The sequence below is a fragment of the Akebia trifoliata genome, chromosome 4 (assembly GCF_017979445.1).
Source record: "Akebia trifoliata isolate Shusen 1 chromosome 4, ASM1797944v1, whole genome shotgun sequence".
NCBI lineage: Eukaryota > Viridiplantae > Streptophyta > Magnoliopsida > Ranunculales > Lardizabalaceae > Akebia > Akebia trifoliata.
In genome coordinates this window covers 44,532,330-44,559,409 of record NC_141378.1, presented here as the reverse complement: position 1 = coordinate 44,559,409, position 27,080 = coordinate 44,532,330, and the positions used below count along the sequence as shown (strand labels likewise).

Below are 27,080 nucleotides of genomic sequence, written 5' to 3'. Positions count from 1 at the left end.
TGATTTGGTTTCTTCAAGCATATTCAAATTAACTTGTGGGTCGGACATGGGTTGATGTCCCTTGACCTGAGTGGGATACAGACCCATCCCTATATCCGCCTATATTTGAATGATATATTATTTTGTATATTGTATGTTATATTTTTATAGTGTTTAGTCTATCATTCATCAACAAATGAGTGTTTCTAAAAAGGAGAGGTCTTGAGCTCAAATCATATTTAAACTGTATTTTTAAATAAATTACTTTGTAATGGTTTAAAATTATCCGACGGATCCGAATCAATTAATTTGGTTGGATCAGAGCCAGATATGGGTTTAATGAAAGTAAAAAAAAATCCAATATGGTTTGAGCTAGTAGGATTTGAGTCGGATCTGGATCCAAATTCGGACCCGAATTAAAATTCAAGATATGGATATGGGTAGACACATATCCGGTCCAAACCGATTCACTTTAAGCCCTATTCAAACATTACAAAGGTTTGGCTCAAATTATAATCTCAACATTACAAAATATCGTAACACTCATTCAAACAATTTTAGTAATTGTGTTACAATTATGATCATGCTACATAAGTCCTAAAGGGATTTTTCCTAAAATGCGTGCAACTTATGTCCAAAATCTGGTTTTGGTACTCTTCATTTTAATTCTCAAAACATGCATTTCGAGTCAAATTGTCACTTTTATAATCAATGAACTCATTGGTATACCTACGAATTCGTAGATATTAAAAGTGACGAACTCACGAGTTCGTAGGTTCTAAAAATGATGAATGCATGTTTTGGAAATTAAAATGAATAGTGCACCGAACTTGGAATTTCGTCATATTCAATGCACGAAATGAAGATTCGTTCCTACATCCAAAAAAATAAAGAGAGAGCTTTTATTGGCGCCCCACCTTTTACTTTTTCTCAACTATTCAGTTATTTTCTTTATTTTAATTGGGGTGTAATAAGTAAAGTTAGGATGCCAATAGCAGCTCTCAATGCTATTCTCTTACGATTAACAATCCCCCAATTAAAAAGAAATCTCAAAAATACCTATTAAAATCCTCGAGCCGATTCTCCAAAGTTGTAGCCTTGTGGAATTAAAAACATTGTTTCATCAATGGAGTGCAAACCCTATTTTGGTAAGCACAACTTACTAGGGCTGTTATAATTTCAACTAGAAGAGATGAAATTAAAAAGAGAATGCGTTTAGGAAGATGAAACCCTATTTTCCAATAAGAAGTAACTATGGTTATTCAATTTTTATCATCATCAACAACGGGCATTACTATTCTTTCATCGAATTGCTTGGGTATTAGTCAAATTTTGTCTCATTGACTTCTTCGAGTTTTACATACTAACAAGTGAGGTCTCACCTCCTACATTGGGGTGACCATGGTTTTAAATCTTGTCTGAGACCAAGATGACTCATCTGATTCATCTCGATAGCGTCCACCAACGAGACAGATAGACAAGTCATCTCAAAATCCTAAAATACGCTAAAGAGACTTTTCATTGTCTCATTGTTGAATGAGACAACTTGAACAAATCGGACGATTATCTCTTGTTCATGGAGGAGAACATGTTTCAAAACCATGGGAATGACTCCAAAGTCATCTCAATTTGTGATGAATATTAAAACCATGGTGTTTGACCCCAAATTAAAGGTGTGAATAGGTACATATTTAACTAAAATTGTTAGAATAGTCCCACATTGCCCAGGCACTATTGGGATGTATAATGTATAAAGCAGGGGTAACCCTCTCCTTGCAAGCCGGTTTTCAATGATGAATTAGGTCCAAGGCTTTAACATGGTATTAAAGCGCTAGATTGGTTTAAGTCAGGGTTTGAGTTTCCTTGAAGGAATTTTCCCCATTCTTATGGGTGATGGATTACTTTTTATTTGAACAATTTTGGTTCCATTTATTTGAGAACAGGAATCGATAAAATTTAACGGTTTTGGTTCAGGTTTAGACCGAACCGGAACCGACCCATTTACACCCGGCCCTAACCAATGTCCACTAAACGTCTACACCAAGTTACCAACACTTTATTTAAGGAAATATTTTCATTCTCTGCGCACAGCGATGGAGTTCGTAATTGAACAAGGCAAACACCTTCACGAAGAATGCTCCACCCTAATTCTGGTGCCAAACACTAAATCTTCTATAAAATCTGTCTCCAATATATATTTTTTTTAATATATATATTTTCCCCTCTTTTTTAGGGTTTTAATTTAAATCTTCAACTCCAGAGCATAGGTTTCAGTTTCACTGAAAATTAGGTTTTTTTTTTGTATGATTTTGTTTGTTTTTCTGATCTCAGCCTGCATTGTCAATTGGGAACGTGGGGCAACTAGCAATCGATCTCTTGGTTTCATCTATGAGAGCAGAACGAATTGGTTTCTTAGACGATCCTTCTGTTCTTCCCTGCGTTGGTAACGACGCCTATGGACTTGTTCCTCAAGGTGTCCTTGCTTTGCCTCTCGAAGGTTATTATCTAATTTTAGCCTTTTGAAGTTTTTCTAGATTTGTTTTTCGAATTATTTGTAGATAAATATTAGAGAAAATCCTTCATTGTCATACATTTCTGTAAAAAAAAAAAAAAAAATCGAAATATCGTTACTGTTAAATACAATTTCTTCTTGTACCATACGGGTAGGTGAAAATTGATTTTTTTTTTTTTTTAAATACCCATCGTGAAAAAAGAGAGGGAGAGTAGATATTTAGGTTAGACCATGTGATTAGGTCGAATTTCTCATAGTGGAACTTAGTGAATTATGGTTGGCACCTCCTCACATGTGATGCGCTTACTGGTATGTGTCATTATGATGATGTAGCGGTAGGGGTGGCAATGAATTCGGTTGTGTCTATGTTGAGGTAAGGGTATTAGGAAAATATACCAAACCCAAACCCAACCCATTTAATAATCATGTCAAAAAGTTAAACCTAAATCCAACCCATTTATAAATGGGCATACCTGACCCAGCCCATATATAACATATTTAATAAAATTCTAATCTTTATTGAAAAACACAAGTTCCATTTCTATCTTCAAAAATAAAATGTCATTATTAAAAATAAGGTCAAACGACCGTAAACTAAGTTCAATGGTGAAAAATAACCTTCTTTTGAAAAAAAATTCGAAGTTCGTAGAATTTCGTCTTTTATAACCATGTGGCATAAGATCATGTTTTTTGGATGCCATAAGGTGATGAGGTCAGAAAATTTTCTTACAAACTTGGTAAGGAAAGTGTTTTTCAATATTATTATTATTATTACACCTTCCAAAAAAATATTATTATTATTATTATTGGGTAAGCAAATTGTATTTCATTATCACATGAGACATAATAGCCTTACTTAGTAAGATCTTAAATCTTACTGAGGGTCATTTTGTCAATATTAGGAATCAAACACTACATACCTCTAGATTTTCATGAAAAAATGGAGTAAAAAAATATAAATATAAATAAATAAATTATTAAGAAAAGTGTTTTTTTTTTTCACTAACTAAAGCTTAATCATTTATTAATTTAAAAATATTTTAAAACACCCTTCCCTTTATATTTTATAGAATTTGATTTAAAAAAATTTATTATGAAAAAGTTATAGGGAATTCTAGAAAAAAATGAGTAATTTAAAAAAATTTTAAATAATTGTTGATATATTTAAAATTACACGTTAATGATAGAATAACTAAACATGTCCAAACGGGTTAGGCCGGTCGACGACCATAATCCAAACCTAACCCATTTAATAAACGTGTTAGACATGTTGATACTATTATGACCCAAACCCACTAACTTCGTGTCGTGTTCGCAGGTCGTCTTGAGATTGCCATCCCTATAACGGTGCCCGCTTTCCTTTTAGTGTAACGTGTGGTGTTCCACAGTCTACTTGAGTTATTCTAGAATTGGTGCATCCTGGATTTTGTCCATAGAGACAAAGTTGTTAAAATCGCTAGTTAGGGCCTAAGTAGTGGACCCTCTTAGGGGTAGGTGTTAAAAAAAAATTAATGTTTCAATTTTTTGTATGTAGTAAAAGTCATGTAAAAATTAATATAATTATATCATTACCAAGATAATACAAGTTACCAATTTTTTTTTTTTTTTTGATAAGCAAAAAACTTTTATTAGGGGTTTGTTAGATAGCATAGAAAACCATTTTTCATGGATTTGAGAGTGGAAAATTTGGAGGATAGAAAATACCAAAGTCCATTGTTTGTTTGCTTTTAGAAAATACAAGGTAAAAACATAGGAGGGGAAGAAGAAGAAGAAGAGAGGGTGGAGGCGGCGATGGTGGTGGTGGAGGGAGGTGTCAGGTATGACAACCTTGTCAAAGTTACTAGAGAACCTAGAGTAAACATACTAAGTGGACCAATGGGCCCAATTTGACAGCCCTAGTTTAAAGGTTAAAGGAGGTAGAATCTTGAGATTGAAGATGAAGTTAAAATTTCTTTAAAAGATGCGTTTTTCCAGAGAAAATTAATGATTTTGGCCATTTGGGTCATTTCTATTAAGTCTCTTAGATATGACCATAATCAAGGGTGTCTGAAATAATTCTTACATTTCAGAGGGTTATATCAAAATTACCCAAAAATTAGATGTGTATTTGGTGCAAATCACTGTCTTTCTACAATGCGATTCTCATGTAGAAATTTAATCATTTTTAGGTGTTATTATACTTAGAAAAATTATAGTCTGTCACCTATTGACAATGACACACAGGTTTTCTTTTACTGCCTATTTACTGCCTAATTCAGATTGTAGCCAAGGCCGGCTCAACCATCAGGCAAGTTAGGCTATTGCCTAAGGCCCTGGTTGAGAGAAGGCCCCCTTAAATTTATTCTTTGTAATAAACTCATTTAAGAATGTTTTAAAAAAGAATTCCTCTCAGTAAAAAGTCGCAATACAGAATGGTGTCCCATTTATATAGCAACATATGGTGTCTACATGGCACATCTCTGGGAAGAAAAATCAAGGATTTTGGCTAGAGGCTAAAGAATAGGGTATTCAAGTCTTTTTTGCATTAATCAATTAGAAAACTGATGTCAAGGGAAGCTTATCATCAGTTTGAAAACAAATGGGTATCTCTAATATTGACCAAAACTGGTATGTCTAAATACGAGGAATTTTGGAGGGCCTTTACTAAGAGGAATATTTTTTTAAACATTCTTAAAGAAGTGTCAACTTAGCTAAGTGGTAATTCCCACATCCTAGGTTCAATCCCCTTGAACCCAATTTCATTTGCTAACCACTAATCCTATACCTATAAAAGAAAAAGGTTTACTAAAAAAATAAAAATTTATGATGCCTTTTTTCAATCGAGCCCTTAGGCAATTGCCTAACTAATCTTATGGTAGAACCGACCCTGGCTACAATACGGATTGGATAGTAGATAGACAGTCAAAGAAAACCTTTGTGCGCCGTTCTCAATTGGGGATGAACCATGATTTTTCTAAGTACAGTAAAGCCTGCAAATGATCAACGTAATATTCTAGGAGAGAGAGGAGAGATTTGCACCACACACGCACCTCCCTATCTTTAACAAAAAATTCTCGAAGAATAGACCCTTAAATTCCTCAAAAAAATCTTTGCACCATAAGAAAAGAAATCCCATCATAGAAATAATCACTTCCAAAATCAAGTTCTTTTTTTCTTCACAAGACTTGTTAATAATTATGCAAAAAACACGTACTAATGTTCTGCTTTGGGTTTGCAGCTTATGATTCTCTTTCCGATGGATTGTCTCTTCTACAACAAAGGTCACCAATTATAAAGGTATCCCTCAATCGGCTTTCTTTGTCTTGTGTTTTCCTTTTTGCTATTTTTTTCCTTAAATAAATTTAAAGAAAAAATATGCAGTCCCATCTATTCTTATAAAAAAACTTTAGGTGCCTTAGGAGTGCAAATTATTAGTTGAAGCAACATCTGGAACTTAATATGTTATGCTTGCACATTTTTTGTGCTCTATTTATTTCTAGACGTCTTAGTGGGAGTTTGTAAAACCACCTTATATGATTCAATAGAACTATCGATTGGTGAGAATCATCTTTCGATGATTCTCAATCACCCTGAATGTGAGAGAGAGACACATCCATGGCGGAGGCTTGGTGATCAGATTCTCCCTCCTCAGCCTAGTGTAGGTATTTTGTTACTTATTGAGTTTTATGTTCATTTGAATATTTCTAGTTCTTGAAAGATTGACACAAAAATTACCAACAGGGAATGATGATTGAATTTGCAAAGAATTTGGCCAATTTTGCAGCTACCAATGGAAAGAAGCATATTGTTGTGCTTTCTAGCTTAGATTCTGGACGGAGACAAAAAATTGATACATCAAGGTATATGATCTTTTCCTCAATTATTCTACTTAGTCAATCATCATTGTTGTTCAAAGGCTCGTGACTCGTGTGTTTGCCTTGTTGTAATCTCAGTATTACACAGATATATTACCTCTCAAGTACCAATACAGATGGAACAGACAATGATTGTGAAAAGCTTGGGTGGACAAGACTCCAGGAGTACAACTCAGCACAAAGGCTGTGGAAGTATCTCGATGATTTTCCCGAAGGAAAGTCTATGCAAGAGGACAGTTCATGTTTCGAAGATGAACTTGAACCTGAAGATTACTACCCAAGTTTGCCTTTTGCGGCACTGTTCTCTTGTTGCAAGGTGCCGTTTCTGAAGCCTTACATTTAATGATAAAAGAAACCTTAACAATCTCTTAACTTAAATTAAATTTCAACAAAAAAAAAAAAAAGATGCTTTTATGTTTTACGTTCTATGGTCAAGTTTCTTGTTATTTCATCTCAGTGGTTTGAATTTCTGTCCTCCATTTATTCCTATTTAAAAGAAGAGTTGTTGTTGAATACTCAATTCTATGTTTGTTGCTATTTTTATTGTATATAGTTTTCTTAAGAGAGCTTTTTTGTTTTATGGAATCAGGCAAAAGGTTTAAAGGTCACATGCATATTATGCTACTGCTCAGAGGGAGACAATATATCAGATTCCTTCCAGTTGGCGGAGGCTGCATGCAAGCTTTTGGGGAAGAGCACAGACAAATTCTGTGGTGAGTATGCTTGGTTTTAATCTTCCACACTTCCTCTTTTATTTTATTTTATTTGTATTTTTTCCTGTTGCTTGTTCATCGAATACCTTACAGACCGTTTCTAGAGAATGAGAATCACATTAGGCTTTATGTTTTGTGGTGTAAGTTTTTTATTATATTGGTGTAAGGCCTTCAAGGACTTTTAGGGATTCTTCTTTGAGAATTTCATGTTTCAGTGAGATTTTATTTGTAAGGAGATTGTGTAGGGAATAGGGAAGATTAAGTAAGGGGTAGTGTCCACTTGAAGATAATGATCCTCATTCTGTCATACAGACCCTTCTTTCTAATTTTACTTTGCATTATAAAACCTTTGGATTTTGAATTCTTATGGATATTATTAATGCCCAAACAGCTAAAAATATATTTATATTTTTTAAAATGAGTTGCATTCACAAACATGGAAAACGGCTACATTTGGTTCCATGGAGGACCCTTTGGTGCACATGAAGTTTGTCTATGTTAAGCTAACCATCCATTCAACTGAAAAGATATGATGAGCAGTCCAGAAACAAAAAAAAAAACAAAAAATGGTCTTTAGATTGGGTGCTTTGGATCTTCAGATCGGTTAATTTTTGTTGTTAGAGCTCCTAAGTAGGTCCAATTTGTTGGTAAACTGGACCCTCTTCGTGTATCGTGTTCGTGTCCTCTATATGCAAAAACCAAAAGTTTTTTAATCTCACTTGGTATATCAGGCTTTGTCTATTTAGAAACATTCGAGTCTCCATCTGGATCTCACTTGGTTTTTCAATCAGAAGTTTTGCCGCAGATTGCAATTATTAATTTTTTTCCTTCTATTTTTCTACACAACTTGATTTGATTTCCTGTTCAGGCAATGAAGGAGATGGATGGCTCATTCCACTCTCATGGAAGACTGTGTACGGTCCACCACCAGATATGTCCCTCTTCTAGGCAAAGCTGACTGACACGACAACCCAATATGGTAAGGTTTCTATAGAGAGTGTAACAAGGATGTATTGGCAATTTTTCTTTTCTGATATATTGACTCAAATCTTGTTTCAAATTTGAATTCTTTGTTGAAAATCTATATAAAATCAAGAATTAAAAAGAGAAAATATAGATAGAAGTTAGATAGAAAAGATGTGCTGTGACATGGTAGATGTTTTAAAGCACGTACCCATTCTTCCTTATTGTAGTTTTAAAAAAAGAAAAAAAAAAGTCGTGATCAAGAACAGTGTTCCATTCCTTAACAAAACGTTACGTGTTTTGGCACATCTTTTTGGAATTTAGATACCTTGGGCTGCATGAACAGCTTGATTAGGAGCTCGAGGTGGTTTAGACACCAATTAAAGCATGCCACGTAGCACCTTTCCTATTTTATAGGAACGGGATACTGTATTGGATCCTAAGTCAATATATATATATATATATATATATGGGTCAGGTTCAAGGGCCATATGAGAAAACATATGTAAAAACTTTCGTTTTTAATAAAATTTTAAAATATGGGTTAGAAATTTTGGATTGAGCTGATTTTTTGTGAGGATGATCTCTATGATGGGAAGATCATCCAAAAAAATAATCAGCCCAATCTAAAACTTCTAACCCCATTAAAAGTGATTTAGAATGTGGACCGTCGATTTTTTATCAATTTTTATCGCTAATTTGTAGATCACTTTTGATGGATTTAGAAGTTTCTGATTGAGCTGATTTTTTGTGAGGATGATCTTTTCATCATAGTGACCATCCTTGCAAAAAATCAGCTCAATCCAAAACCTCTAACTCTTATTTTGAAAAACGAAAGTTTTTTCATATGTTTTCTCATATGGCCCTTGAACCGCCCCCTATATATATATATTCTCTTTTCCTAGATTGGCCAGCTATGACTGTATCCATATTCAATTTTTATTATTATTCAGAATCTTATTGGGATCCGAAACCCGATTTGGATCCTATTAGCTAAAATCATATTTGAACCATTTTATTTTTACTAGAATCATATTTGGATCAGATTGGATCAAATTAATTGATTGAGGCCAGTCGGATAATTGCAAATTATTCAAGGTTATTTCAATAAAAATTACTAGAGTTGTGACTTAAAACAGCTCAGGTTCTGGCCAGATATGAAAGTATCCATTTTTGATTTCTTTTTTATTCAGAATCATATTCAGATCCGCACTTGACTTGGATCCTATTAGTTAAAATTATATCTGAATCATTTAATTTTTACCAAATTCATCCAAATCTAATCGGACCAAATTAATTGATTTAGGCCAATTGGATAATTTCGAATCATTCAAGGTTATTTCAATAAAAATTATTAAAGGTGTGATTTGAATTCAAGACATTTTTCCTTTATTGAGAGAGGTTTTAGTTACTATACCCAACACTTGTTAGTTATAAAAAAAATATTTTGAAAAATATAAAATATAATTTATAAAATAATATATCATATAGATTTAGGTGAATATTGGGATGTATCTATATCCAATTTAGATTTAACTCGGATCAAGGGACATCAATTCATATTCGACCTATTTTTTTAATTCGGATGTAATTGAGGGAATTAAACCCACAAAATTTAGATTCAGATTTAGATAAAATCTTACCCATTTTAAGTCCTCATTGTCAATGGGAGAGAATGGGCATCGTGGTCTTAGTTTTCTTCTCTTCTGTATATTAGTTGGAAATAATTGGTATTACAAAATCTTTCCAAATTGAAGATACACACAAAGTGGCTATGATTGATTATACATAATCTAGGTCAGAGATTTGATGTTAATGATGGTGAATTCTCAATGTTGGATTTGGAGATTAGTTTCGTATGAATCTCTCAAGTTTTTTATCTTTTAATTTTCATATATCAGTTGTGGAAAATGGAATCCAAGCTTGGATTAGTATATTGTTATCTGATTTTTGACTTTTGACAATGATTTCAAGATCTTATATATTTGATAGAATCTCGAAGAAAGCCTTTCCCTATTGGGACCCTTGTTAGCAAATTCTTGAAAAATTCACCATTTTTATTTTTATTTTTAATGTAAGCATTATTCTTCATATTATTGAATTATTCTGAATAGTTCACTTGTTTTAAGTTTAAAAAAAATTAAAAAAAAAAATGTAATTTTTACAAAATTTTATAAAACTCGATCGAACAAAAAAATGTTATTGGAACATGTTGTATTGTTGCAATGTAAACTTGTAAGTTGTGACATGTAGTCGACTTTGAAGTAGTTATGCTTCAAAATTTTGGAATAATCCATTTTTTTAAAGTGATAAATGTTTTTTTTATCTTTAAAAAAATAATGGGCCATCTACATTTTATTTAGATTACACGTTTACTTTTTAAATTGATGACTTATCTTTTAACTTTAATCTTTTTTGTATAAATCAATAGAACAATAATCTCAATGCCATCATTATTATTGTCACCGTCACCATTAACAACACCTTTTTCATCATCTTCATTAACATCACTATTATATTACTGAATTTTTGAAATGAGACGGATAACACGTTAAATTTTGCCCGTATAGAATTCTTGCCGTGTTCCGAATTGCAATGGAGGGTTGGGACAAGTCAGTCTTCTTGTGGCCGTGTAGTCTGCGTTTCCAAGTTAAATGAGAAGATATTATAGCAAAACTGATATGTAATTTGCTTGGGGAAGTATATATTATATAAATGTCAAAGTCCGGAAAAAGACTGGACTTTCTCAATCAGTCTTCAAGTCGTGGGGAAACATAGCGTCGTAAGGAAAACGCGGTTATACAATTATTTGAAATGACAATAATGTCCTTGTTGAGAAGACTAAATTACTCTTGTTTGTATACTAATTTTAGAGAAACACTTTCCTTGTTAACTAAGTGGGATTTCAAAATCTTACTGAGGGTTATTAAACTCAAATGGATTTTACCACTTTTCCAAAAACACAGCCCAAAAACTCGTATATAAAATAATAATAATAATAATAGAATCGTGGTACTCTAACTTATCCACGTGGCATACTCAATCGACATTCCTGACGTGACATGCTAAAAAACTATAGAAATGTTCTTCTCAGGATACAAAACTACGGTTTCCCATAAAAAAAGTGTAATTTTATATCTCGAGGAGAGCAAATCTACAATTTTCGAGCCTATAATGTTAGGGGAGTCAATTGAGTATGCCACGTACCTAAGTCAAATTATCACGACTCATATATAATAATTTCTTTTGGGGTTGGTGTCATTAATATCCTTGAAGAAACTCAAGGCCTGGGACTTAACGATTGATGCGACTTGTTGGCTTTGAAGAGCCCATGAAGAGGACATCAATCACATTCTTAGTGGCTACTATTTCGCGAGATGGGTATGGACGAAAATTCTCAAGAAGTGCCTGTTGAGTAGAACTATTGGGGAGTGGGCTGAAACAAGCTTTAAGGGAGGTATCCTTATCCAAAGAATTAAGAAGGTGGTATTCTGTGCGTTTATATATCACATATGGAGATAAAGATGCAATAGGATCTATCAAGGTAGATTTAATGGCCCAGAACAAGTATTTCCAAAAATTGTGGAAGATGTTCGAATTAAATTTGAGGACACCTTAAACGAGATAGAAGATTCCGACTATAATAGATCTTTCTTGCATGTTTGAGGTACCAACGCTACCTTTGTTCACAAATCTAGTATTTATTGCTCTTGGTTGAGATCAAATCAGGGAGTGTATGCCTTTAACACTGATGGTTCGTATTCAGAAATTAAAGGAGATTATGGGGCTGTCATTCGAGACCAAGATGGTGAGGTTGTGGTTGCCTTAGTTGGGTGTGAAGACCCAAAATCGATTATATACCACGAGATGCAATGTATCTTTCTTGGGTTAAAACTTGCTAGATTCAAAGGCTACTCTAGAGTCCTAGTTCAATCGGACTCCATTATGACAGTTAAGATTCTAAATGGCAAATGGAGATCCCTTATGTACGTCCTACACTTGGTTTTATCGATCAAAAGCTTATTGGCCAGCTTCAATATAGTTAGTTTCTTACATGTATTTAGAAAAGCCAACAAGATGGCTAACTACCTTGTGTCATTTCTTCTTTTAGTGGGCTACTTGGAGATCGTTTGTGGATCTTCGCCTCCCCTTGTTTCTCTTTTCTCTCAGGATAAAAGAGGTTGTCTTTTCCTGAGATTGTAGTTGGTCTGGGTCTGCCTTAGTCCTGTTGACCTTTATAATAATAAAAAAAAAGGCGTCTGATAATTTTTTATTATAGCTTTTTATCATAGTTTCCCTATAAATTCCTAAAAAAAATATTAAGAATATGAGAACCCAATATAATTTATTTTAAATCATAAAAAACTTGACTTTAGACAAAGTGAAATGAAGGAAAAATTATTTGTCTAACCAATCTCATATCTTTGAGACAAGGGTTTGTTGTTGTTGGGGTTGTTTTAGACCTTCAAGTTCAAACTGCTGGATGCTTTTGTATTCGATGTCGTTGGACATTATAATTATCCATTATCTGTCAAGCTTGAGGTTTTCGAACCTCACACATTAACATCTAACTGTCTAAATCAGTCAAAACTCGAGACATTGATGGGATATATTTAGCTCCGTGTAAGCCATTTCAGCCACCATATACTCGGAGTTTCAGATTTAGTTCTATCCAATGAAAACATTCCACGAGGGGGAGCATATATGATATCATGGTACTGGCACCACAATATCATCAAAGCCATTTTCAAAGAAAAAAATTCTCGTTTTATTTTTACGTTTTGAAGAGACAGATAGGAAAGAACCGAAGAAGCTTTCATGAAATTACATAAGAAAAAGAAAGAGAAAGAGAAAGTTAGGGTTTTGTTGATTTTTCTTCTTTGATTTCTCAACATTGAAGTTGCAGAGATAAAGATGATCAGAATCATTAAAAGTAGGACAGAGAGAGATCTTCTCTTCTATGCGTAATTAATAAGACATAGATGGTCAACTCAGCTAGCTATTATGGTAAGAATTCAACTCTCCTGACTTACCAAAACAGAGAAATTTAAAGTTCTTCCATCTCAGATTTCCAACAAAAACAAAATTCAAATCTTTCATCGGTTTTTGATTAATTTACAGAGGTTTTCAAACTGATCTTCTTCTTTTTTGAGAAGAAAATGAGAACTCGACTCGGAAAATTCAATTAAATTTCTAACCAATTAAAAATGTTACAAAATTATCGAGATTTCGTTCTTCTCCTTGTGATTTTGATCCTCCATCACTTGATCACTGTTCAATCGTCGTCAAACTGCAAGCAATCCTGCAGCGACACCACACCGAATCATGTCCCTTTCCCATTCGGCTTCTCCGAGAACTGCAAAATCCGTCTAAACTGCACCAAAGAGGGCATCTTTATCAACCAATTTCAAGTTCAGAACGTCACACCAGACAATCTCTTAGTTAAAATTCCAGCAAATTGTAACCGTTCGATCGAAGATTTGAATCCTCTCTTCGAGCGAAACTACGCTCCAACGATCCAAAACGGGCTTCTATTACATAACTGTAGTTCTCCGCCTAATGGATGCAAGATACCGAAAGATCTAATGGAGACTCAGTTTCCGTACCAGTTCGAATCCCGAGGTTGCAATCAAACGTATTGCTTCCCGAACAAAGAGGAAACAAAGCGTGAAAGTGGTGGTTTCATGAATTTTAATAACGTGCTTCAGAGTAGTTGTAAGCTCTTGTTCTCTTCGATCGCCATTGATGCTGAAAATGGGAGCTCTTCGGTTTCTCTCGAGTTTCAAACGATTCAGTTGGGATGGTGGTTAGAAGGAAATTGCAGATGTTCTGAGAATGCGAATTGTACGGAAATCAAGTCTCCGATCGACGGAAGTTTAGGATTCCGGTGCCGGTGCTTGGACGGTTACGAAGGAGATGGATTTTTGGCCGGTCAGGGTTGCCGGAAAGGTAAGATTCGTTCGCCGGAGATTTTGTTTCTTAAATATATGGGTAATTTAGATTTACTACTTTGGGTTTTGATGAGTACTTAGATAACCCTTGCGTTTTTAAAATTGAAAGTCTAGATATACCCCTTCTTGACAATGGTCTTTTGTGAAGGATTAGTTTAAAATGACCAAAATCCCCTCCTCACCCCTTCTCTAAACTTCTGGCCAACATGATTTTTAAAAAACGTCTGAGACTGAGATAACTCGGGCGAATCAGATTTTCGTGAATGAGACTAGATAAGAATATCAAGTTCCTACTTTTCTTATTCTCTTTGGTTCATGCATCACTACAATCACCATTGTTTCTTCTGAGATATTGAGATGACTTGTACAAATCATCTCAATATCATTCGTTCGTGAATTGAGTCGATTTCCCTAGACAAAAGATTATGCTTGCCAATAAAATCTTTGATTTATTTGAAGAAAGAAAAATATAAAAGGTAAAAATTGTATGTATTTTCTTCTTATTATTGTAAAAGATAAAACAATGACAAGTGATAATCTAACACTCCCTAACCTGATAGTTACAAAATTATAAATCTTTTTCTTATGTATCCTAAAGCAAAGGATCTACGATTCTGTGATGGGGGCATTTGAAAAAAGGAGTGTTAGATTATTACGAATCTAAAACAATATAGAAATTTGAGGAATAGAACAAGTGGCAATATTATCATCATAAAAGGAATAGATGGATTTTGAAGAAAATCAATGGTTTTAAACAATAGGTTGAGTATAGGGGTATTTTGATAAATTTTAGATTGGTCTTTCTTGAAAGACCATTGTCAAGGTATATGTCATCAGTTTCAAAATATATAGGGTATCTCAAATAATTACGGAAACCCAGAGGGGTCTGTCTAAAGTCTAAACTATCCTAAATTTATTAATCTATTATTTTAATAGTTATGGGACTTGGTCTAATCAGACAGCTTTGAGAAGGTGCTTTCGTTAAGGCCATGGTGGACACACCACTCATTTCAGTCTCTTTTTTTCTTCTTGATATGTTTGACAAATTCATGGATAAAGCCTTGTGGAATGACCACAATAACCTCAATTGTACGGTATTTTGATTAAATGTCCGACTAGCCTTACTAACATAGTGAGAAAGAAAAAGTCTTGTTAACGCCCATCCACCGTCAAAAGACTTTAAGATTCTTAAAAAAATCATCGAGATTCACAAAATATCTTTGAGGTCTTTTTGATGGTTGATGGAGCTTTGTAAAGCATTTTTCCTCTCTATGTTAGTAATGAAAGTGTTTATGGATATTTTACAATAAAACAGGAATTTTTTATTGTTGAGCCGTGGTGGGGTAACATGGGATTTACAGTGATTCTCACAATTCTGATGTGGACATGGATACATAATCTTAGATGATTTTTACTTAATATCAAAATTTTTACTTAGTATCGTGAGGAAATACATCTATGGTTATGTGCACATTCCACGTCGGATTTGCGAGAATTGAAGTAAATAACTATAGATGTGTTTTCTCAAGATACGTGAAAAAACCATCTAGGCTCATGTATACATGTCCACATCAGAAATGTGAGAATCACAGTAAATCCTGTGTCACCCCAGCACGACTCTTTGCAGTTTTGACCTAAATGGTACTCGCCGCTAATATAGTTACTGAGTACTGACACGATAAATAAATAAATTATAATTAAGAAAAGTCAAAAGTCAAACTTTCTACGATATTATTATCTTAGAGACAGTTGGTGTCTGACCCTCAAATGTCAAAATTCCCTTCTTTATAAAATGTTGGGCAATTTATATATACCGCGTCATGTTTTGGTAATATTTCAGATACCTGTGTTTTCAAGTTGATGAGATGCACCCCCTAACCTTGGTCTTCTCTCATTGACTAATGTAGAGTGACCTAAATGTCATCATGTTCAACCTCTAGCTCCAAAACCCTAGATTTTCCTTCCCAAAATCAGTCATATTCAGCCTCTTCGGTAAAAATATTTCAATCTATTTTCAACCTATAAACTTCAAGAACAAAATCGGATTTTTGGAGAAGTAGAAGATATAGACTTTTGGATAGAAAAATCAAGGGATTTTTTAAGAGAGGTTAAGGCGAGGTTGAAAACGATGGATTGAAGACAAGGTTCAAGGTGAGCGTATTTAATTTATTTTTATTAGTCTATAAAGAGCACAAAGGTCAAGGGAGGCATGTCATTGGTTTGAAAACACATGGGTATCTCAAATAGTCATCAAAACATGGTGGGTGTGTCTAAATTACCCTAAAATGTTTTCTATGATCTCTCCTAGCAAATGTGGATTTTTGAATTGCTTGTCACTTAAGAATTTACATCTAATTTAAAACTATGTTATATCTACTAATCATTTATCTTTCATTTTAACAGTTTATTCTAATTGCAATCCTTCAAACTACATGTCCAAGTGTGGAGGATCCTCCAGATTCGGTGTTCTAATGGGAGGTAATTCTTCTTTTTCTGTATTACTATTTTTCCATATTTATTTGAGAATTATAGTTTTCTTGTATAGATGTAAATGCTAGGTGAATATAAAATAGATTAGAGTTTTCTTGGGAGTTATTGGAATCCTATTGACACATTTTCGTATTTGTATGTTAGTTTGATTTTGAACAACTCTGAACTAGTTGTTCCATTAACTGATACTTTTTAGTTATTATCATTCAATTCTTTTGAATTGGAAAATGCCCATGAGAAATTGTTCCATTAAGGCCATTATATGTTGTTTCATTTGTTGCCTTGTATTCTGTTGGTGGTAAGTGACTTTGCCCTTGGGACAATTTCGTCTTTGTATGGACTATAGATTCATAATAAACTCATTTTAGGGTTTCAATGATGGAGATTTTCAATTTTAATGCGAGCAAGTGAAAGTGAGAGATTATAACCCTTTTTTGTATCACAGAAGAAGTAAGAGAATCTCATCATCACTTGTGGACGTAGGTAATCTTGCCAAATCACATAAATTTGTGTCTTGTGCTCTCTTTATTTTGATCTGCATTGCATTGTTATTGTTGTTTCTTTTGCTGAGTTTCTACATATATGAATCCAGAAGTATATGTTAATAGAATAATGCTGAAGTGACCTCAGGCTAGAACCTCAAGTCGCACTTCTTGACATGAAAGTGAATGGGAACCATAGATGCTTTTCATAGAGATATAAGTGAAATATCATCTATGGTTCCTATCCACTTTCATGTCAAGAAGTACGATATGAGGTTCCAGCTTGAGGTCACTCCAGCACAACTAATGTTAATATCCCTGAAATAGTTAATACAATCATATAGTGCGTTCAAATATTTAAATCATATTATACTCTCCATCGCCGTGTTCAAATCATTTTCTCATTGGAGTTAGTGGATTATGTAAGTATGCTTGAAAACCCTCCTATTTGTAAGATCTGTGAGAAATTTCTTCAATGATCAAGAGATAAGTTATTCTTGCAACTATTGATTGTCTGGCATATACTTCTAAATGCCCATAAATTTAAGTGATGCAATGCAAAGGAAAAAACTTTGATTAAGATTTTACATATTTCAAAACATGTGATTTGAGATCGCAACCTTGTTTCGATTTTATTGATTAAGTTAATTGAATATTTCTAATGGAAAAGTGTTCTTTGCACAACAATGCTTTTATCTAATGAGGCCCATTGGATCTTAATTTAACTAAAATATGTGTTTATTTGTTCTCTACATCATATGAAATATTGCTTGCATTTCTAAATACGAATTTTTTTAACAGGCATTGTTGTTGGAGCTTCTTTAGTAACCGGTTTGGCTCTTCTGTGCTACTTAATCAGACGACGGTCCAATTCTTTGAAGACCAGAAAGAGCTCCAAACATCTTCTATCGGATGCTGCGGGTAACTGTAGTGTCCCATTTTATACCTACAAAGAAATTGAGAGAGCCACGTATGGCTTCTCAGATAAGTATAGGTTAGGAACCGGGGCCTATGGGACAGTTTATGCTGGAAAGCTCTATAATGATGAGTGGGTTGCCATAAAAAAGATCAGACGTGGAGACAAAGATGGCATAGAGCAATTCAAAAATGAGATCAAACTCCTTTCATCTGTTAGTCACCCAAATCTAGTCCGACTCTTAGGTTTCTGTCTAGAGAGAGATGAACAAATCCTAATTTATGAGTTCATGCCAAATGGCACTCTATCACAACATTTACAAAGGGAGAGAGGCACAGGCCTCCCTTGGACAATTCGCCTCAACGTTGCCTCCGAAACTGCTCAAGCCATCTCTCATCTTCACTCTTCCATGGACCCACCGATATATCACAGAGACATAAAGTCAAGCAACATACTCTTAGATTATAGCTTCAACTCAAAAGTTGCGGATTTTGGTCTTTCTAGACTTGGTATGACTGAGATTTCTCACATCTCGACGGCTCCACAAGGGACTCCGGGGTATCTCGATCCTCAATACCATCAAAACTTTCATCTTTCCGATAAAAGTGATGTTTATAGCTTCGGGGTAGTTCTTGTGGAGATCATAACTGCATTGAAGGTCGTTGACTTTTCTCGGCCTAACAGTGAGGTAAATTTGGCTGCACTTGCTGTTGACAAGATAAGTAAGGGGTGTGTCGATGAGATAATAGATCCGTTCCTTGAACCACATAGAGATGCTTGGACCCTTACGTCTATACACAAGGTTGCTGAGCTGGCATTTCGATGCCTCGCCTTTCATAGGGACATGAGACCTTCTATGATGGAAGTGTCAGCTGAGCTAGAACAGATCAAGCTTAGTGGGTGGTCCCCTTTGGAGGAGAACATTAGCAGATCAACATCAATGAAGTCTTGTTTCTCTTTGCCATCAAATGGAAGTGAGAAGTTGCAAGAGGTGACGGTTAAGAAAGTGGAGTTGGAGAGTCAGAGGTTAGTTGAGCTGCAAAGCAAAGATTTTGTGAAGGATTACTCCCCCATTTCTGTACAGGACCCATGGTTTAGTGACGAACTTCACATTCGACAAACAGCTTACTGAGTAAGGTAATTCATTGAGCGAACAACTGCTTTCCTTATTCTAACGTATGGTTAGCTTCATCACATATTGTGTATACACCAAAGGGTATTTAATTGTTTTAGTAAAATCCATCTCTCATTCAGTATAAATCTCTTATAGTTATGATCTTAAACTCCAATGTATTATTTCTAAACCTCATAAAACTGGTGAAAAAATATTACAATCATCAAAATCTTTGAGAATTTTAAAATAATAGAAAGTGTTAGTCATATCTTGAGTAGAGTAGTTTCTTCAATTCTTCCTGGATTTGTGTCAATATTTTATGTTCGGTCATCAACTTATATTATTGAATTGGCCCTCATAAGCTTAGGTCTTCTGACTTAGTCTGTCAGGTTAGTGTTCCCTTTGCTAAGAAGTGTACAACTCGTTTCAAGTCTTCTAATTTTGTCCTTAGTGCCCGTTCACCATCTCTACCCTCTAAATTGATTTTGAAGCAAAAAGAATTTGTTAGATCTTTATGTGGAATGGAAGTGTTATTATGTCAATATTAGTGCCATTAGACAAGTTATGTGCAAATAAGAACATATGTGGGTCTTATTTACGTCGGATACCAAATATAGATAGATAAGGTCTTTTCATATTTTATCACTTATAAGAGACCCTTCTATAATATTGATGAAGTCTTTATCATCATAAGAGGGGATTAGGAAACCGTTCTACTGCCTCTGTCACCTGTTCTGTTGGGGGGTTTCTTTTGTCTCAATTACGGGTCTTCTTCCCTTGAGGCAATTTTGTCTTTGTACATATTATATGTTTAGTGAACTCATATTAGGGTTTCTACGAGGGAGATTTTCAGTTTTATTTAGGGGAGGTGAGATTGAGACAGTAGATCATAATCCCCATATTTTTCACTGAAATAGTGATAGGATCTCATCATTGCCCGTGGACGTAAAGCAATCTTGTCAAACCATGTAATTTCTATGTCATTTGCACTTTTTATTTTCAATTTGTATTTTTCCAATTGTTATCGTTGTTTCACATGCCCAATTTTCACCATATTTTTTTATTATATCTTCTTCATTCCCTTCTCTCACAAACCCCTAAAAACTATAGCAAACGAATAATAAGTTATTATTTTGTTTGGACCTAAGAGAGATCATTTAAATAGTGACAGAACAACCCCGAGACACTACTGTTGAACTACCTGGCATGCTTCGGCCAAGCGAGCAAAGGCATAAAGCTTTCAATATCAGAGAGCTGCTATTGCCACACAAACTTTTACTAATGCCACATCAATTCTTATGTAAACCACCAAAGAATTGCACACAGTTGGTGTGGCAATAGTAACTCTCCAAGATTAATAGTGTGATTAATAGGATAATTAGGTGGTTAAATAATTCTTGAAAGCATCTAAGAAAATATATATAGAAACTGGTGGTCTTTATTGCTTCATTCCATTATTATTTGGCCTAGTCTGAAAATAAAAACACACAAGAATGTGTCAACTATATGTATATCGATGAGCAAGCTCTAGACTTTGCATCCAGCGCTGCAATCAGCCTCGTCGCCATAGCAAATATCAGTGGCTTGACAACACCAGCAATTAGAATATTCAATGACACAGAATTTCTTGATGCATTGATCTCCCACCGCATCAACCATGTCTCTACCACTTGGACCCTCTCTGCCTGAAAAATTAAAAAAACAACAACAAATGAATTATTTTCTTTCATTTCACTTTATCCAAAGTCAAGTTTTCTCAAATGATAATTTTTTTTAGTTTTCTTAAGAAAAATTCTATTGTCATATAAACTTTTGCTAATGCCACCCCAATTCATCTGTTAATCACCAAAGAATTAGCATATATCTTGGGGTGGCATTAGCAAAAGTTGGTGTGGCGTCAGAAGCTATCTTTCTTAATTATTCAAATATATGACTTCAAATTTCAGTTAAGTTACAAGCTAATAGGCCCTTTACTACTTGGTATTTTTCTTCCTTTCTTTGCTATAAATCTAGAGTGTTGCTATTGCCACACCAACTGTGTGCAAATCTTTGATGAATTATATAGGAATTGGTGTGGCAATAGTAGATCTCTAAATCTATTTGATTTGAATTTGCTTGCGAGAAAAACAGAAATAGTTAGAATCACAATATTCAACCTGTTATATACGGATGTTCGTTACCATGAGAACAATAGGGCCCCTGTTTGGTTTGGTTGATAACTCTATTCAAGGAAAAAGTTATTGGAGTATATTTTTTTCCATGGGTACCTCTACTCCTCGAACCAGACTACAAAATAGCTTTTATGACACTTTAACTAAGGTAGAATAAAGTTATCAAAGCAACCAAACACCACCTAAAGTAACATAGCTACAGCTGCAAATGACATTAAGTGAGTATTTCTAAGAAAGCGAAACCATGGTTTTAAAATTCGTTTTGACATCTCCTCTAGGACAAGTGTTCCGATACGTTTAAGTCATCTCGTTCAATAATGAGAAAAATGAAACTGTGGTTTTAAGTCTCGTCCGACACGTTTGACTTGTCAATCCGTCTCGTTGGCAGACGATACGGAGACGTGTCGGGCTAGTGATCTTGGTCTCAGATGAGATTTAAAACCATGAGTAAAACTATAGGGGCTTAACTTCAAACCATTTCCCTCGAACCCATTAATCTTAGATCCAAACAACAAAATAACTTGTGTGACAATATTAAAGTCTATTAGAATAGAGTCGTGTTTGCAACCAAACACAACCCCAAAAGAGAACGTAGCCTAGAAGAAGAAGAAATACTAACAATGGTAAAGAGCAAACAGACTTGCAAGGACAAGGAAGATGAGAACCAATTGGTTTGACTGGAACCTGGCCATGGATGGGACTTGGAAGAGATGCTGATAATGTGAAGTGTTTGTTCTTATATAGCCCTGGTTGGTGAATTAATATTTTACTAAACAGGATATAAATTTTTAGGAAACTAAATAAATATTTTGATATGGTAGTAATATCATGAGATCTTACAAACATAACGACAAAATTTTGCAATCTAAAAAAATAATCGCTATTAAATCACAAAAAAATTGAAAAAAAGAATGTAGTTTTTTCAAAAAATCTTGAAGTTTTTGTAAAAGTGCTTTAATAGGAAATTTTTGAAAAAAAAAATGACAGATTATTTTTATTTTCACATTTTTGAAGTGTTGTTTTATCATTTGATATATGAAATACATATTTTTTATGGTTAAAAAATTTATTTTAAAATTTGTCTAATGTTTTCCTAACTTTATTGATATAATTGGCCAACTTTTTTCGAAACTTTCTCTTGTTAAATTATTCCGGAGTTTATTTGATAGGATTTGATTAATTCGGATAATTTTATCTCACTCTCTTGACAAAATCTTACACAGAAGTAAACAAAATAAATACTTTCATATGTTAGTAATATTACGAGATCTTACAAATAATGAAAAAATATATGGGGATTCATATTCCTTAGGGCATTGGTAAAGGCTAAGTAACAATTTGATAGGGTTCAGTTAATTCAAATAATTTTATCTCACAATCTTGACAAAATCTTGCACACAAAGAATCAAAATCTGTAAGATAAGGTTAGATTGATTTGATTGAGATTTATTAGGAATAGAGTTTATCTCTAGATATGATTTAATTTTTATAAAATCTTATTAAGATTACTGTAATCATTATCTAAGAGAATCAATTATATCTCATTAGATTTTTTATATGAACAAAATCTCCAACTCCTATTCTACAATTTCCATTTCCTTGATAGGCTTCTTTGCCCATTTTTCTTGTGATCAAACCCATTATCCATTTGTAACAAACAAAAAATAAATAAAATTGCTTCTGGGTATAATCCAAAGCTAAGCCTCTGAATCTATAGAGATCAAGCTCATCAATGGTCCATAGAGTCTCGTTTCCAATTTCAAGGCCCAATACAGGTCATTGCTAATAATCGAACTCTTGGAGTCGACATTGAGCACATTTTCCTGGTCCGTTGGATACCACATTTTAGATTAAAATCCGATAGGTTTCTGTATTTCCTAAACCAATCATGGCCCAATGGAGGCCCATTTGAGTTGAGTTATTTACTTCCCATTCTTTACATTACATTTGGATTGCATCCTTATTCTCGGGAAACATGCTACATTTAGAAAATTAAAGTGGATTTTGATGGGTAAATTTTTTTTTTTTTTATATAAACAAGAATTGGACAAATTAAAATGGTTTTTGATGACTAACTTCTTCATCAACAAACACTTGGTTGTAGGCAACTCTTCCTCGACAATTGCATTTTTAGAGGTGGTAGATTTCAACAAACTCACAATGATCTTCGATCACCATGAGTTTGAAGGAGAAATGTTAGAGTATTATATGTGAAGCATTGTAATAAGGTGTACAATGTTACACCGAATCATATCTATGGAGATTTAGATATGATTGATTAGTTAAAGATATTGTGATTATCTTATTTGTTAGAGTTTGTTATCATTTTCTATATAAATCCTATTAAGGTCATGTAATCATCATCAAAAACAAATTAATCTAACATTCTCTTAATTTCAATAGATATGATACCTTGTACCATAGTACACCGTATTACAATGTAATATAACTAATTACTCCAATACATGGTAACAAAGGTTGGATTTTGTAATTATTTGATGGATTTATTAAGAAAGTTTCGGGAAAGTTTAATGGGAAAAAAAAATGGGAATTACAAAAAGATATTTTTGGGTTTCTTACCAAAATCTATCATCTTAAACCTCCCTAAAATCCATATTTTATTCTTGAGCTTTGAATGTTGAAGAAAATAAAATTTTAAAGATAAAGGGTAAACATGTTATCATATTATTTGATTAATCTATAATCATCAATTAATTTTGTCATTTCATCTGGAGTCGTGCAGGAGTAATAAAGAAAGTGACATTGTTTCATACATTGGTGTGCATAGAACCATATATGCTTTTCATTCATATCTCGATGAAATGAATCTATGGTTCCGTACATACATCCATGCCAGCAATGTGTGAAACGATGTAAGTTTCAATGTCACTTCAGTATTCTCCTTTCATCTTATAGTATAGAATAAATTTTAGAAACTTTTAGAAAATTCTGAGAATTTTGTGACTATGAGCCTGGTTAATATAGTCTCATACAGTCAGGCTCGTGGTCTTACTAAGGCTTTCAACTGTGTTATTGTGGAGGTTTTCCTTCTGTATGGTGCACTAGAGGGCTTAGTAAGGCTTCTAGCCTAACTAAGACAGTCAGGCTAGCAGTTGCTGACTATAGCCAGTGTTCCCTACACGTGGTGGTGTTCACAAATAAGGGTGCTTAGCCATGGTTTCAAAACTCATCTTAGACGTATTGCCCAAGTCGTCTCGGTATCAGGCATGATTGAGATGGACAAGTCATTTTTTCAGACGAGATTTAAAATCCCACATTCATTTTTCTCATTTTTGAACGAGACATCTCAAATGTATCGAAAAATTCATTTGACGCGACTTGGTATCTGGCATTTACAAGACGAGACAACAAGATAGGCAAAACAATATCAAACAGGGCCATTTTCGGTGTATAGTGGGTTTGGCCCAGATCAAGAGCAATGTATCCCGGCAAAGCTTCTCGACCGGGCCCATGGGGTGGTTATATATGTATTCTTTAGACGAAAGTCATCTTAAGGTTTTTGTATTATTTGGGAGAGAGACTTTTTCGACTCTTGACCTTTGCTAAAGAACTCTCTAGAGTTGTAATACAGGAGACTATAGTGTGATTTGTATTTTGTTCTGATCCGTGACCGTAGGCACACTGTTGAACCACATAAATCCTTGTGTTTGGCCGATTGTTTATCTTCTCTTTGTTGTTTTATATTTCATAGCACTGACACATGCATCTCATGCATAGATAAGCTTCCACACATCTAGAAAAGACCATGTCTTGAATTTCTAAACATGAATGATAAGGGAGAGGGTCCTCTTTAGCACTCTTTTCGAATTGCCCTGTAGCGCACTTAGACGATTGAGAGAGTGCCACGTCACCCACAAACTTAAAACTACACTATTAAAATGTGTTTGAAAATTGGAGGTTATTTTCATTATCATGGATCATCTTAAAAAAGTCTCTTAAAAAAGTCTCTTTTTAAATTAAAATAAAAAAAATCAAAGCTGATCCGAATCATAAGTACAAGAGATATGAATTGTTATTTATTTTTATTTTTTAAATGATGTTTTGTGGGCTATAAAAGAAGTGTTACAGAGGATCTGTTCCTGACTGATAAACACAAAGGTATAGAATTTTCATTCTAAAAAATCTTATTATTTTACAAAAAAAATTTATTGACTTGATCATCGAAGTACAATTGTATAATCAAAGGAGCTGAAGTTTATTATCTGATAAATCCATCTTTAGACCAAATGCAATAAAATTGAGGATAGAAAGGATTTGACATAAAGATATTATTCAAGAAACCCAATCCAAATTTTTAGAGAGATGTGCACGTGCCCAATGCATCGTCACCCAACGCTTGGTCAGCTTCATGCGTATCTAAAATAACTATTGGGTCACATGGAAGAACCATATGAAGAGAAGGATAGAGAAGATGAATATGTACAAATAAATATATACCTTCAGTCAAAGCAAGAAGACCCATTATAAAGATAGAAAACACAAGGAATGGAAGAATGGTATTTCTAGGGTTGTCCATGATTTTAGTAAGACCAAAGTGTTCATTAGGTTTGCTTTAATAGTAAGTTTTTTTCAGTAGCTTAAATTTAAGCAAAGAAATGATGAATATATAAATAAGCTTTCAATGCTTGGGTCTATATCCGGCTTAAAGTTGTTCTAACTGGACCCAATCTTTAATGACCTAAATAATTTAGGCCCAAGCCCAGTCAAATGTTAAAGATAATGCCACTAAAATTGGGCCTAAGCTAAGTTTTCTAGAGGACAAGGGATTGCTCTTCCACTAATTGGAGAGCCCAAGACAGGGACATGGAAATGGAAGGCTACCCTAAAATTATTCAATCTAGCCCAGCCCATTAACACCCATAATAAAAATACAAATTTATATTATTCCTTAAATTATTGGAGTTATTATTTATTAAATGCAAGGATATAGTTGGACAGTGCTAAGTAGCAAAATTGTAAATATCATCATCAACTTACGCCTTATCCCAAATATTAGAATCGTAACACCGATCCTATTTCACGCTTTATATGCTATGTTATTTCATTATCAATCAGGATTTCATTTTCATATATATATGAACCCCCCCCCCCCCCAATAAATATGTGCAATTTTGTATCCCGATGAAAAACATATGATTCTTACACGTGCCGTGGGTGTATGTCAGAGGGGGGGTGTTAGTTTATCGTTATTCTTTCTTTTTTAACACTTTATTGTGACATTTTCGGCTTCTTTCATGCCCACCTAGTTTTTTTTTTAATAACTTATTTAGATTTAACACCTCTCAATCAACTTCATCTTTTTCTTTTTTGCGAAAATTATCATACAAGTAGTTTGGGACTAAGGGAACGAAAAAAAAAAAACTAGAATGGTGTACTAAGCCCAAGTTGAGTTGCTCATTGCACCTTATGTCTGAGATTAAACTGCTATACTCAAAACTCCCCGCCAAAGATTAATTTGAATCCTTTCTTGCTTAGCAATGAACGGGTTATTATATTATTTTAAATATCTTGTAAATGAAGAACTTCATTCAATTTCTAGATCTTGTTTGGAGGTGAATTTCAAGATCGTATTTATTTTTCTATCGGATTCATGCACTATTTCTTATTGGTCATAGGAGGAAAAGACACCAATGTCCGTAAAGAGAAGTATAATATGATGATGCAACCAGTGACTTTTCCATTGATATTGTGTAATATTTATACAAGTAGATCAAGTCATGGTTGGTATACAGAACCACAGTTCAAGGCTAAATATATGTGGGTAATTTCCTAATAAGCATAAATCAAGAGATTCCATTAATGTGAGGAATCTGCTTTCCTAATATTAAGCATAAATCAGGGAATTTCATTAATGTGAGAAATATGTTTTCCTAATATTAAGCACAAATCAAGGGATTCAATTTATGTCAAAAAT

At 33.9% G+C, this 27,080-nt stretch overlaps 2 protein-coding genes and 1 long non-coding RNA gene across 3 annotated transcripts; 2 read left to right on the top strand and 1 right to left on the bottom strand.

The window, feature by feature from the left end:
- The first annotated feature begins 1,972 nt into the window (after positions 1 to 1,972).
- On the top strand, positions 1,973 to 8,163 carry LOC147405204 (clast3-like protein). The gene is made up of 7 exons (XM_086441423.1): positions 1,973 to 2,132; positions 2,311 to 2,476; positions 5,709 to 5,767; positions 6,212 to 6,330; positions 6,424 to 6,661; positions 6,935 to 7,058; positions 7,927 to 8,163. Exons 1-7 carry the CDS (start codon positions 2,073 to 2,075, stop codon positions 8,004 to 8,006), a joined length of 846 nt encoding a protein of 281 aa, XP_086297549.1. The 5' UTR covers positions 1,973 to 2,072; the 3' UTR covers positions 8,007 to 8,163.
- A 4,622-nt stretch (positions 8,164 to 12,785) lies between these two features.
- On the top strand, positions 12,786 to 19,240 carry LOC147405203 (wall-associated receptor kinase-like 14). The gene is made up of 3 exons (XM_086441422.1): positions 12,786 to 13,970; positions 16,376 to 16,450; positions 17,746 to 19,240. The coding sequence occupies exons 1-3, from the start codon at positions 13,229 to 13,231 to the stop codon at positions 18,990 to 18,992; spliced, it is 2,064 nt and encodes a 687-aa protein (XP_086297548.1). The 5' UTR covers positions 12,786 to 13,228; the 3' UTR covers positions 18,993 to 19,240.
- Positions 19,241 to 20,394: 1,154 nt separating this feature from the next.
- Positions 20,395 to 21,899, bottom strand: LOC147405202 (uncharacterized). The gene is made up of 2 exons (XR_015178096.1): positions 21,765 to 21,899; positions 20,395 to 20,659 (listed from the first exon to the last, which is right to left on the bottom strand). It is a non-coding gene; the product is annotated as an uncharacterized LOC147405202 (long non-coding RNA).
- Positions 21,900 to 27,080: the final 5,181 nt, after the last annotated feature.

Excerpts from the sequence above, each read along its gene's own strand:
- LOC147405204 (XM_086441423.1), top strand. The coding sequence starts at position 2,073 with ATGGAGTTCGTAATTGAACAAGGCAAACACCTTCACGAAGAATGCTCC. Across the intron at positions 2,477-5,708 it reads CCTTGCTTTGCCTCTCGAAG|CTTATGATTCTCTTTCCGAT; the intron begins GTTATTATCTAA and ends TTGGGTTTGCAG. Across the intron at positions 5,768-6,211 it reads AAAGGTCACCAATTATAAAG|GGAATGATGATTGAATTTGC; the intron begins GTATCCCTCAAT and ends AATTACCAACAG.
- LOC147405203 (XM_086441422.1), top strand. The coding sequence starts at position 13,229 with ATGTTACAAAATTATCGAGATTTCGTTCTTCTCCTTGTGATTTTGATC. Across the intron at positions 13,971-16,375 it reads CGGTCAGGGTTGCCGGAAAG|TTTATTCTAATTGCAATCCT; the intron begins GTAAGATTCGTT and ends TCATTTTAACAG. Across the intron at positions 16,451-17,745 it reads ATTCGGTGTTCTAATGGGAG|GCATTGTTGTTGGAGCTTCT; the intron begins GTAATTCTTCTT and ends TTTTTTTAACAG.